At 40.1% G+C, this 13,854-nt stretch overlaps 2 protein-coding genes across 6 annotated transcripts in view; one reads left to right on the top strand and one right to left on the bottom strand.

The window, feature by feature from the left end:
• The window catches only part of cckbra (cholecystokinin B receptor a), a 44,380-nt gene extending 41,328 nt beyond the window's left edge, over positions 1–3,052 (bottom strand). Inside the window, exon 1 of the mRNA XM_042512915.2 lies at positions 2,379–3,052. Coding sequence (XP_042368849.1) covers positions 2,379–2,523 — 145 coding nt within the window. The 5' untranslated portion in view covers positions 2,524–3,052. The remainder of the gene's footprint in view (positions 1–2,378) is intronic.
• The window catches only part of LOC121962673 (carboxypeptidase O), a 99,584-nt gene that overhangs the window by 80,798 nt on the left and 4,932 nt on the right, over positions 1–13,854 (top strand). Inside the window, exons 5-7 of one of the 5 annotated variants that reach the window (XM_088074616.1) lie at positions 6,636–6,738; positions 12,234–12,331; positions 13,770–13,809. In XM_088074616.1, coding sequence (XP_087930742.1) covers positions 13,801–13,809 — 9 coding nt within the window. In that variant the 5' untranslated portion in view covers positions 6,636–6,738; positions 12,234–12,331; positions 13,770–13,800. Of the gene's footprint in view, positions 1–6,635; positions 6,739–12,233; positions 12,332–12,959; positions 13,061–13,128; positions 13,586–13,769; positions 13,810–13,854 lie in introns of those variants that run through there. The other 4 variants (XM_042512916.2, XM_088074617.1, XM_042512917.2 and 1 more) reach the window with 4 other exon arrangements.

The raw sequence follows: 13,854 nt of genomic DNA, 5'->3' as shown, positions 1-13,854 counted from the left end.
CCGACAAACACGATGTAGAATGCTATTATTCTGAAACTGCTGTTTTTGCTTCGATAACAATGTTTTACTTTTTTTGCATAGTTTATGATTAACTATCAAAGCTGGTGTCCATTTTAATGTAAATGTAGTTTAGTAAGATTATCATTCAATACAAATCATCTATGCTTTTTCCTCCAACACACAGCCAACATCTTATATATAGGCATATATTTTAACCCTTTGAAATATAAGCAAAATGGCTTGGTGTCTTTAAAAAACATGGAAAGAAGGTAATGAGCAGCTTAACAAGAATTAACTTAAAACTTTGTAAGAATTTAGTAAAAAGTTAAAATACCTCAAATTAGCAAAAAAAAAAAACAAAACAGGAAATTACCTAAAAAAAAAGTGCTAAAAATAGCGGGAAAAAAGTCAGTTATATATTTCTATAACCTAATTTTTAATGTGTAATTCTAAGAAATTTCTTAATATTTTCCCTACTTGCGTTATAATTCTCTAATGAGCCTCTCTCTCTGTCTTTTTTAAAGATCATTTTCAGGTAATTTTCTTGTCACCTTTTACTAATTCTTTTGCAATATGTGGGACATCTAATACCAAGTTGCTGACTGCCTTTTTGTCAAGTATTTGACAGAAACTGCGGTTTAAATGCTTGCGAGAAGAGTCTTGATCAAGGTTTCAAGGGTTAAAGTGACGCATCAGAAGCTCAGTTCTTAAGCATGGAATATAAATCGTAAAGTAAAATATGTCACTTTAATTTTTCATTTAAAATGCCTCGGTGTTTTCAACTCAGTGCTCACATTCAACACATGAATGTGGCTTCTCAACCTTTTGAGATGCTGTTCTTGTTAATGTTGATAGTTTTTTATATCATCTCCCGCTATATGAGAAGCTCAGTCCTTTTCCAAGTGAAGGACAAATCTCCAATTCAATAAATCAGACAGCAGTAATTCCACAAGTGGATAGTGGGGGTGGGGCTTTAATTTCCTGTCCCAGCACAGGAGTATCACATCTGAGAGCAGAAATGCAGCTGCGTAATCAAGCTCCATTGCTCTCTCTTGGCCTAAAGGGAGACAGCAGAAAAGGAATAGGTCCACTAAGGATTACGGTAAATAAAGGAAGACCGTTTGTGCGCGCGCTTCACACAGGGAATGAGATGGAGGCAGCAATCTGTCAGCAGGACATCTCTCTCGGTCAAACGCCGAACACACCCCACAGTTTTTGATTGCTCTCCGGGTACTTGAGCCTACACTGCTGCTGATGTTCCAGCCTGCCTCCTGTGTAAGGTCAATAAAAGTAATGCAGCACAGGAGGAGGAACGACGGTGAATTATTTAGTGGGGGAAGATTTGAAATTTTCTCGATACTGCAGCAGCGGCAGAGGGGAGGAAAAAAAGTTAAAACAGAGCACTCGCCCACGTTCAGACCTCATTACCTAATCAGCCCTTATTTTCGGCTGGAGACAAAGCTCAGGGGCCCTATCTCCGCTGGTGTGGGGGTTTAATCTCCTCAACGGGTAGTCAGCATTTTGAGAAAATTTAACATTCAGAATTAGAAACCGGCTTCTCACACTGCACCCATGACTCTTCTGATTGTGGCATTATTGATGCGGAGAGGAGTAGCAGTAAATTGGGCTGCTTGGTGATTGATTGCATACAAAGAGGCTGAGGAACTTGATTTAAACAAAAGTCCTGATTGCAAATCATTTCATGGTAAAACTGCACATTTCCTCAAATTTAAAATGTGTTACAAAACAAAAACCATTTCATAAAACACAGACATTTAAAAAAAAACACAGAACCATCTCACAAAACAATTTCAGCATTTGTGAAATGTTGTAGTATTTTGTGAAATGTGTTTTGCAAAGTGTTGTGTTTTGACCCTCGGGGCGACTGTTTAAAGGAGTGATCAGGCAGGCAGAAAATCAGTGATGGTTATGAGGTGAAAGTTCTTTTTGTTTGTGTTAAAAATTCAATATGTGACCACATTACATCAGGTCTGCTGATTACATTTTGAAACAGGTAATTAGTCATAGGTGGCAGTTGGTAATTGGAAGCAAACAACATGATGAGGCTGAAATAAAAGCACCAAGAGGTTGGTGCTTTTTTTTTGTAGCAAATATCCACTGATACATATGAGGTTGTTTTTATGATAAAAAGGAGAAAAAAAGTCAATTATTTTTGCAACAGTAGACACCGATTCCTGTTGATAATCAGTTTAACAAAATACAATAAGGTATTAACACCTTGTGTGTTTGGGGCCAGATGTTGTCTTGCGCCTGATGGAAGCACTTCCATCTGAACATAAATACAGTTTAACACCTCAGCCTGGATGATTCACGAGAGACAGTTGACAGAGGAAAAGAGGAGAAGAAGAAAATCTTACCTTTGACTGATCTGGACGGTCTGGGGAGGACGGAGACGTTGGTGCAGCTGATATTATAGTCGGTAACTTCCATGCTGAGGTTCCCCTGCTCCCCACAGCCCGCTGACACCTCCAGCACACTCGCATTACTCGCCTGCAGAGCCATCCTCACCGGCGACAAGCACGATTACCAGGATTAGGAGTCCTACACCTGCACGGGCTGCTGAAACTGGAATCAACTTGCCACCGTCGCGTTTTTCTTCATACCAGCCGGAGAGGGGGCGTTGTGAAACTTGGAGAAAGCCCAAACTGGAGTCAACTATTTTAAAAACCTAATAACAGGAGAATAGCCGGGCCCTGAGAGGTTAATTATGGTGCGGTCGTGAGGGAAGCCCCGTGAAGCGCACCGCGGCGCAAAGCTCCGAGCACCGGACTGACGCGCGACTGTGAAGGAATGAAGCTGCGCTGCTAAGGCAACTGAGAGGCTCTCTCTCTCTCTATCCCTATCTCTCTTTCACTCTCTCTCTCTCTGTGCGTCTCTCCCTCTCTCCATTCAGCTCACGACAGTGTAAAACTTAGCCAAAGCAGTACATGAATAGGCTTTTTATCCGTTGCTGCAAGGTGACTTTCTCTAAATGGAGTTTAAATGGCATATTTCACAAGTGTTGATGGAGGTCAAATTCTTGGCCTGTATCTGTTGCAGTTTCTTCAATTCACTTACAGCAGTGGTAGTAAGAAACCCATCGCTTTTATCATTTGAGCACCTTTTGGCTCATTCCTTTGGTTTGACACCACACCTGCTCAGCACCTGCTCTGCACACAGACACAATAAAAGATTAGCAGGTGAACATAAGGAAGCACAAAGCCGCTTAAGAGTCAGATTTTTTTCTCAGGACTTGATGAAGACCCACAACAGTGCTAAAAGTAGAATTGATATTGGACATTAAAACTGGGCAGATATGTTGAAATGGTAAATGGTAAATGGACTATACTTGTATAGCGCTTTTCTGGTCTTATTGACCACTCAAAGTGCTTTAACACTACATGTCACATTCACCCATTCACACACACATTCACAAACTGGTGGCGGAGGCTATCGTACAAGGGGCCACCTGCTACTCAGTAATCATTCACACACACTCACACTCTGATGACGCAGCATCGGGAGCAATTTGGGGTTCAGTATCTTGCCCAAGGATACTTCAACATGTTGCCCAGAGGAGCTAGGGATCGAACCGAAAGGCAGAACAATTTGTAAAGTCACCCTCCTCCTGCAGCTTTCCCCTTTCTGTCCTAAGTCCCTCCCACTCCCAGATGACCACATGCATGGGCAGGTGCTTCATACAGTCAGCCACTGTTACCCTTACATTGATTTTTTAAATCTTAGGTCAGTGTAGAGCTGCATGCAGCGCATTTGCCCTTCTTGCCCCAGTTTTTCTTTCTCAGACCACAAATGAGACAAAAATTAGCCAGCTAGCTTCCCCACACTCTCTCCACCTTACTCCCCACCTCTGTGGACTGCTTCACCAGGAGGAGAGCGGGCAGCAGCTTCAAGATGGACCTTTTGTTGGCGGCTGTAGCGGCTTGAAATCAGAACAGTGCAACCCCCCAGTGTCGGGTGTCACAACAGGGTGGTCAGCAGCAGCGACGGTTCTAACCTTTGAAACAGAAGAAACTGAAAGTTTGCTGATCTGGTGTAGAGTCAGGGCGAGACGGTTCCCCTGGAGTTTGGGTTTGCACTGACAGTATTCAGGTTGTTGTGGTTGCTGGCTGGGGGTCTTTATTTGGAGATGCTGCCAGTTCTGCTCCCAGACACAGTGTGATTTTGAGACTTTACCTACATAAACATGAACTTGAATTAGTTGTAGACGTGGGCTGAGCTCCAGTTAGCATGGGGCTAAACTATCAGCAACATTTTCTCTTTTTCTAACTGACACGTATTTTAGTTTGTTTATTGTCACACTCTCTTTTAGATCCATCCATCTATTTTTGGCTTTGCCTGAAGTGTAGGAAGTTGTTGCCAATGCTGGAGTAGTAACTTTTCTCTGCAGGATTCTCCAACATTAAATCAGGCTTTTATTATCTGAGGGAACGTGCACTTGAATCTGCATTTGTCAAACAGCCAGAAACCTTCTCTCTGAAATGGTCTGCAACTGGCCAAATTCTTCTGTCAGGAGCAAAATGTTCTAAAGCCTGAAAAAAGATCCAAGAGGAGGTTCAGAAGTCGATTTTTCTAGCAAAACACTTAAATTGATGTGAGCAGCCAGTGGTGTTGGTCCAGTGGTTCCCAGACGCTGGGTCAGGCCCCACACAAAAAATCTTAGGGGTGGTTGCCGGGTGGGAAAAAAGAAAAAAACAAAGGTCTGCTGCACACATTTGTAGTATTATTATTGTTATTATGTTTGTTTGTTTTTTTTTTTTTACTTTTCTCTGATCTTTTCTCTTTTTGTGAAATATTGCAGTTTTTCCTATTGTGCGTCTTAGTCGGTTTGTCTCAGAAAGGTTGCAAACCGCCTGTTTAATCTTTAATGATGCATTGTTTTGTTTGAAAAATTACCAATAAATCTATCTTACCTTACCTTACCTTAAAATCATATGTTGTTAATGTAAAATCTTATGCTGAAAAAGTTCCTGTAGCTGTCAAATTCACGAAGTTTCATAAAAAGTACAACTCCTCCTGAAAGTATTACATTAACATAAAATGAAAACACTCTGTGAAGTTTAACTTCCTTAAAGTTGCACTTGAACAGCACTTGAGTAAATATCGTGTTTCCTCCACTGTACCACAGCTATTTTATATATGAAATAACCATCGGCGTCTAATTCCCAGAGTCCCAAAACTGCCTGCAAAGGTTTTCTCTTTGTCTGCCTTTTTCCATAGATTAATTGATGTGCCTCTGAGGTTGTATCCATCAAGTGTGAGAGTCTGCCTGTGTGGAAATGAATTTGGTGTGGGCGGGTGTTGGGGTTAAGAGAGATAGGGATGTAATTGCAAATTCTAAACCACTTAAGACTCTCAAGAGCTGCACTGAGAAAAAAAACAACAAAAACATCTGTATTTTGGCAAAGCATTTATTACCCTTGATGAGTGTTTCAGTGTGTGAAGACAGAAGCAAAAACAATTTAGCACAAGAGAGAGGCTGAGACTGGATCAGAGAGACTGAGGGTGCTAATACGTGATTGTTACACCTAAAAAACAATCTCTTTGAGTGGTAAAGATATGGAATATAGAGGCTAAAATCTCACTCAGGGCCCATAAAAGCTTGGACCTGTCCTCTTTGCCCTTAAGCTCTCTCTCCTTACCTTAATTAAAGCATCAGTGTCAATGGTTTTGTTAGAACTCCTCTTTCAATAAATTGTTTTAATTCCATGTACCATTTTGGTGGATCAATAAGAGAACTATCTCTTTCTCTCAAGTAATAGATGCTGTTGATTTCTCTGCTCTGGTGAACAACCTTCAGGTCTTGCAGGGTGTCAAGGGGGATCATCAGTTGGACAAAGAGCTGCTATTCTGCAAGGGCACCGGATACCTTTTCCTAAATTGTCTGGTGATTTAAAGCGGAGGATGGTGCCATGGTTACAAATAGTTTTTTAGCACAGGAATAGATGTTGCACATCCTGTTTTTTATTGGTGTTATACACGCCTTACGTGCACTGTCTTGTTTACGTTTCGACTGTTTAAAATGATTTGTTTTAAACTTGAGAGTGTCTTGGAGATTTTATGTAGCCTGTCGAACAACTGTTAGATTTTCCTTTTGGCTATTTGGCCAACCCGCAGGAGTAAGGTGAGAAGTTTTGGGACTCCTGATGTGCAGCGTGATGGCTTTGTTTACGGGGAATGGTCTCGGAGTGCCTCAGGGTTTAGCTCGTGTGTTACTGCTTGAGAAATAATTTTGACGCTTTGAAAAATGTCTGGAGGCTGCGGGGGAGGAGAGGGAGTGAGTTTGCACTGTGGGGGAGGAGGGCTTCACTATTTCTGTTTGTGATTTGTTTGATGGTTGCTGTCAGTCCTGCTGATGGCTTTACAAGTGCTGCTGCCCGTTGTTGTTACTGCTTTTATACAGCGTTTGTGTGGGAGTTGTGTTTGTGTGTGTATGTGTGTGTGTTGCTCCAGCTTGGCTAACATGTGCTGCTGTTTCTTCCACAGTTTTTTTTAAGATAACAGCTTATTAAAAGAATGCCAAAAAGTCGTTCCATTCTGCTTCCTCTCAAAACTCTGATGTTTTTCGGCAGGTTTGGCAGCAGCTCCACATTGATTTTCACTGTGTCTTCACACAGGTCACGACCAGCATGTCTGATGAGATGAGAAATTGTTCACCTCCTAATACTCCAGGGTGTCAGATCATCCTGCTTCATTAGAAGCATTTCGTCTGCATTTTACGTAAGTAGAACTGAAATACTTGTGGAAAAATTCACTGAAACAAAGTTAGCTGAGAGGAAGCACTAAAGCTACCGATTTGTGTAAAAGGCAATGTCAGTGCATTCAGTTTAAGAAGTCACGAGTGCCCCAAGTCAGCTCAGTCAATACTAATGAACATACACTAATCTTTTCAAAAGCTAGAAGTAGGAGAACTGAATATAGACTTTTCAGATCTATTGCTTGCTGCATTGACAGTGAACTTAGGGAAACAATTGAAACATACATGACCCGGGGCGGGTCCACATATAGCATGAGTCCGTTGTTGCAGCCGTTTATAACCTGCAGCTCTTTGTTGTGAGCCATCCTCTCCCACCTATCTTGTCAAACTACTTTTCCTGTCAATAAACGTAAAAATGCAACCGCGCCCCCACCAAAAAAAAAGAAACAGCCTAAATAACATGAAACATGCATGACTTTTTAAAAATGAGTGGAATTATCTTTAGCGGAGGCACATTGCTTGATAATGGCACCTAAAAGACACAACGTGGGCCAAATGACTGGTTTCACACTCAATACGAGTCGTCGCATAGAATTAGAGTTTATAGACTGTCAAAAGGAATTTGACACAGTAGATAAAATCATTTTATTTCATAAAGTTGATGCCACTGGCTGGAATAACCCTGCGTTTAACTGTTTAAAATCACAAGTACAGTCCTTTGCAAAACTCTTAAGCCCCGTTCAAATTCGTTCTTTTGACAAGGTCAAACAAGGGATCAATCTTTGGTACCTTACTCAAAAAGATATCAAATATGCAAACCAGTTCTCATTTCCACGTCGTCATGTACAAATGTTTTGCCACACCCCTCTGTGCCTCATAGTGACGCACAGGGCGCTATTAGCATATCAGCGTGACACACACCTAAAAAAAACTCATAACGTGTGGTTAATCTTGTGAAATGGTTGCAGTCGGGTATTGGCAACAAAACAACTTTGCTATACTTAAAAAAAAACATAATGTTTCAGTTAAAATGAGCATGTTTGTTGTCATATAACTTATTGTCTGATAAATACGTAATTTGATGCATATGCATGATCACTGTGCGTAAATTGTAAACATGCTAAAACAGCACATATGGTTTCACCTTAACTGTGACATTAAGTTGCTAAAGTCATATTGAATATTGTTCTACTTTTTACTGTGGAATTCAAAATAAGACAAGCACATCACCTTAGTGGATGCTGCCTCTTATGCTGAATCCAGATCTCTTTACACATCCATGTACTTTAAAGGTCCATTATATGGGATTTTGTTGCATCCAAAAGTGAGGTTGCAGAACTGAAACTTCCTCTGTATACAAAGAGTGTCGAGCCAGTGTTTGGTTTGTCCGTTTGTAAGCTTGTGTCTGAGTGTAACAGAGCGACCTGCCTCTCTCATCCAAAAGCATTAGTGCTTTCATCAATCATTATGAAGAAACAGCCTGTGATAAGTGAGAGCCAGTGTTTGGTTTGTCCGGTCTGGGCTGCTGTAGAACGACATGGCAAAATCTGGGGAAGAGGACCCACTCTGTATGTAGATGTAAGTGACTTATTCTAAGGTAAAAGAAAAGATTCTTATGCTGCGTTCAAATGACGTCATGTTTAATGTGAGCATAAGAAGAGTCCATATTAACTATTAAGAGTCCATATTAAGAGTCCTTATTTCTGCCACAATATGCTCCTAAATCCTACACACTGGACCTTTTATGGACAGACACAGTTAATTGTTATCTTACTGAACTCGGCTTGTGCTTTTTGTTTATAAAAAAGTAAATTCAACTCAGAAATGTCACATACTTTGGTAGTCTTGTACCCCAGTCACACTTCTCTGAAAACAAATACAAGACATACTTCCAGACTAATGAAGCTGCCAGGCCCAAAGACATCCTCACTCACATGTAAGTGCAGCCCCCCCAACATTTAAAACTGACGACCGACCCAGACGAACCTGAAGGCCCCTCAGGAATGTTTGCACCAGAAAGTTACTGGTAACTTTTAGCTTTTGCAGTCAGATGTTTATGCAGCTTCTCCTCACCACCAGTTAACTGCACCTCATAAAACAACGCTGAAATAAACTGCTGCAGTGGTCATAAAATGTTAGATTAAAACTGTCAGGAAACACAATGTTTGGTTGAATGTGTCCCACATTAAAAAAAGAAGAGAACAAGCACATAAAGTGGCAACAAATATCTAAATTCAACTCTGAATTCTTATGTCAATGGTACATTCCCTCTAAATAAAACTTTAAGCTGGGGTGAAGGTAATTTAAAGCTTGCACACACACACCCACACACACACACACACAGACACACACACACTCACGCATACACTGACATGTCGTAAGCTTGTGTCTGAGTGCAACAGAGCGTCCTGCCTCTCTCATCCAAAAGCATTAGTGCTTTCACCCATCATTATGAAGAAACCGCCCGTGATGTGTGCTTTGATTCTGTCTGCAACACACACACACACACACACACACACACACACACACACACACACACACACACACACACACACACACACACACACACACACACACACACACACACACACACGTCCCAGGTTTGTGCACACAGCGCCAAAACTGAGACAGGTCTTGTCTCTATATCTTATGAGCAGCGTATGAATAGACATGATGCACATGTCAGCAAAGGAGTGGGAACAAAGACTTGAGTTGCTGAGGCGTATTTAACATGCAAGCGTTTCACTGTCAGGCTATAACCACGGAGCAGCCCGACTGAGACAGAAGGAGCTCTGAATAAAGAAAACACTGCACTCCTACACTAATTAATCTCAAAGGGCTAAAACTTGGATTAAAAAGCACTGTGGGGATGTTGGCAAGGACTTGCCAAGAACAGCAGGTAAATTATTAGTTGACAATACACACTTTATTAGGAGATATCCCACTTTCAAACTTAGGGTGCTGATTTACTCCCACCCACAAGTAGAGTGTATTTTAGATTAAAAGTATCATTGTTTGCTTATTTAATGGGTGTACAGGTGTTTGCCAGCACCCTGAATCTGCCCAAATTATCTCTGATGAGTTGATGCTACAGATTCGATCTAAACTCAGCACTGTACTGACATCTGCTGGCCGTTTTTTTCATAGATGATTTCTGCAGTCAAACACATCCGTCTTTAAAAGCAGCCTTTGCTATTGTGCCAGCATATTTAATTTTACAGTATGAGAAAGTGGGCCCCTGGGTACAGTTACGCAAAAGGCCCCATACCACCTCTGCTACATTTGGAGCGAGATTCACAGACTCTGTGATGGTTTTGCATCTCTTTGTAGTCGTTATGCATCCTTTTGTGATTTTGCGTCTCTTTGAAGTTATTGTTGGAATCTTTGAGGTATTTTTTTGATATTTTGTGGTCATTCTTTGTCTCTCTGTCGTTATTTTGCGTCTGTGGTTGTTTTGTGTATCTTGGGGGTAATTTTGTTTTTCTTTGAGGTTCTTTTTTGCTTGTTTTGTGTCTATTTAGGCTAATTTCATGCGCGTTTGTGGTTATTTTGTTCGTTCAGGGTTTTTTTTTTGGTCGTTTTTTGTTGTTTTTGTCTTTTTGTAATCATTTTGGTCTGTTTGTGGTTGTTTTGTGTTTTTTTTTTTTCTAGGTATTTTTGTAGTTGTTTTGTATCTATTCCTTTTTTTGTCTTTTCGTATTGGTTTTGGTTGTGATTGTTGATGTTTGTGTTTTTTAATGTACGTTTTTGGGTTGTTTTGTATCTTTTTGAGGTTATTTTGTGTCTTTCTTTAGTCATTTTGTCTCTTTGTAGTCCAGGCACAGGTCCAGGTGCTCAAAGTGTAAAAGTGTAACCCCCCCCCATACATTTTCAACTGTAAATATTAACAGTAAAATTATAAAAGTAGGTCTTACTCTACATCATTTCAAATAAAGCCTTCTGCATAAATTGCACAGTTTTTCTCATTACAATTATTATAATTTTAAACAAATTACCCCAGCTGACTAAGTTTAATGATAATTTGTCACTGTTTGACACCCTTGTTTCATAATGACCATTTTATTCTAAAATATAACAATCATTTAAATTCAGAGATGAACATATACATAATGTTGTAATACTCTAAAACTTTGTGTGATGTATTACTGTGCCTAGTTTGATACATACTGTTTGTTTCCATTTTGTGTGATATTTTGAGGCCACAATTAGGACATTTTGTGTCCAGAGTTTTACCAAACCGTGTTTTGAAGACTGAGGCAGCAATAGTGAAACATCCAAAGGAGAAATAGCAACTCTTGCATCACTGACCTCTTTTGCACAAAAGTGATTTTATTTGTCTTGCTGACAGGTGTCACATTTACTGAATCGAACAGTTGTTTCCTGGGTGAAATCCCTCCTGGCACATAGGAAGTATCGTGTTTTAAGACTTTAACAGCAGCCACTAATGCTTGTCTACAACCACCAGCTGGGTCGTCTACCTGAGCAACAATAGCACCCACAGCTGGAAAAACCATTAAAAGAGCATCAAAACAAAATCCAAACACTGCGTCACAGGTGATCTTTAGGAGCTGCTGTGACATTACAGAGACATTACAGCAATTTAGCACCAAATAAACTAAAAGCGGGATCTGAAGAGCACGATGAGGACTCGTCAGCAGGGCACTGCTGGGATAACATTATAGCTTGTTATTCTAAAAATGAAAAAATAGATTAGATTGGGCCTATAATGTCATGCAGTCCACCTGAGCACGGATGATGTTGACCTGCTACATTTCAGCCTCACTGATGAATAATACATTGTTTTTGCCTCTGGTATAAAATGGAGACTAAATTCTGATGTGTTTTAAATGCCAGAGAACCTATTGTTGTATTACAGTCACTGATATGTGAAGCAAGTCCTGCTGACTGATTGAGAGGGTACAATGGTGAGATTGCACAAGACATCATCTCCAGATAATGATCTTTTATATAACAGTGCTCTATAATACGTTTAGTAGTGATATAGTGGAACAGGCACCAACAGAGCGTTCACGTCATTAATAATTACTTCTCGATGTACGTTATTTGACTATAAACAGGTTTCCCCCTGGGGTTAAACCATTAATTTTAAAATAAAATCATGTTTAGCATACAGTAAAGATGATGAATAGGTGTTATGAGACTGTACTATCAACATAGTCTTACAGAAATACATAAAATGGACACGACATTACTTGGTTAGGTATAGAGAACAAAAAGAAACGCGTGTTTAAGTTTAGGGAAAAAATGTGGTTAAAATATCTACATATGGGCCGTAAGTGACATAAACTTAGGTTCTTTTTTTAGTTACATTAAGTACTTACGTAAAGAACTTAGCGTAAGTTCGTAAAGTCACGTAACTACAGACTTTCTCTTTCTCTACTATACTCTACTACTACTATACTACTTTTGGCTGGTGAGTAAAATAGCAGTCACATGCATATTTTACCAGCATTGGGCTAAGGGCTATTATTTATTTACTTTTGCTTTTATTTGATAGGACAGTTGCAGTGTGAAAGGGGCTGAGGTTGGAAACGAACATGAGGCCACTGCGGCAAGGATGTTGCCTTTGTAAAACTGAGGCACGCGCTCCACCAGGTGAGCAACAGGGCGACCAATTTTTTTGCTAATTATCACCGAACAAAAACTGCAGCTCTTTGGTTATAAAACATAAATTGCCAGGTGGAGCAGTGGTTCCTCCCACAGTCCAAAGATATGCAACTTGTAGTTGCATATTAGTGACTTTAAGTTAAGTTAATTAGTGACTTTAAATTGCAATTATACATCACCATGTACCCCTCCTCTCACCCAGTGTCAGAGGATAGGCTCTTTGGTAATAAAACTTAAGTTTCACCTTCATACTGAAAAAAACAAACAAATTCCACCATAAATTTAAAACTCCTGTTATTGTTATTGACAGGGTGTTCGCCGATACTCGTTTGTCTTTTGTAAACAGAAAGACTGAGGCACCAACATTAATGACTGTGTAGACCTTTGCTCTTTTTCATTAGACAAGCATCGTTATTTTTTTCCTTTCATGTCTTTGACCTAATGCACCTTATCTTATCTTTTCCCTCTTACGTTAATATTATAAAAACATTCCACTACCACTGTCAGGCAAGGATGTAGGTTACTTTTCAAATTTTAGAATTGAAGAAAAAGATGGGACCAAAGAGTCATCAGTTTATTTCCTGTTTCTGATGAGTCAGTTCCTGATGAGGAAGCGGTTTAAACAGTTTTAACGGTTTTAACATGCAGAACTGAATATCTCTCACATTCCGTTATTTGCTGACCTGACTTCACAGCCGATCACTGCTCCACTAATAGGTATGTTATTGCACCTAGGAGAACAGAGGAGCTGAAGGATGTGATGAAAAGTTAGCAACTGAGAAATACAAAAGGTCAGACTGGGATGGAATTGAAAAAGGCGGACAGCAGCAGCCAAAAAGAGGCTTACGCAGCTATTTAGTGTTTGTCACCGTCTATTTGGCGTGGCTCCAGTCTATTTTTAAAATAACTATCAAGTTGTAAACCATCTGATGACTTTATGACAACAACTAATGGTGATTAATGACACAAAAAATTCGTCACAAAGCTGTTATAAAGGATGAAAAGGCTCTCAGCTCAGATGAATCATTAACCAACAAATTGATAGCGTTTGTCTTGCGGTAGTCTGTTGTGGAGGCAAAGGTGTATCTTTATCTGATGGATGTCTTCTATAAAGGCTGGTATCATCCTGAGGTCAGTGTCGTCTACACTTGCAAACAAGGAGTTTATTTTCACAATGCTTAACTCTGTGGGACTGAGCCTTGTGGTGCTGCTTTCAGCAGTGGGAGCAGCTACCGTAGAGAGGTGAGTTTTATTCATAAAATTACAATTTGGTGCCAATAATTGACAGAAAGCAAGCGCAGCACAGCTGGGGGCGTTACTGTATAGAAGACTAATAGGACTCAGAATCTGATGTTTTTGTACAACATAGTATTATTAGAAAACTGCTCCTTCTCATCTATCTCGTGTATTTTTGTGTGCGCGACAGAGCCGAGTACGACTACTTCAAATATCATCCCATGCCAGAGGTAAGACAGCCTGATCACTGCCCTCACACATTTTGCTTTGTGGGT

Source organism: Plectropomus leopardus, chromosome 24 (assembly GCF_026936395.1).
Source record: "Plectropomus leopardus strain MGB_pleo_1.0 chromosome 24, ASM2693639v1, whole genome shotgun sequence".
Taxonomy (NCBI): domain Eukaryota; kingdom Metazoa; phylum Chordata; class Actinopteri; order Perciformes; family Serranidae; genus Plectropomus; species Plectropomus leopardus.
This window is presented reverse-complemented; position numbering and strand designations above follow the sequence as displayed.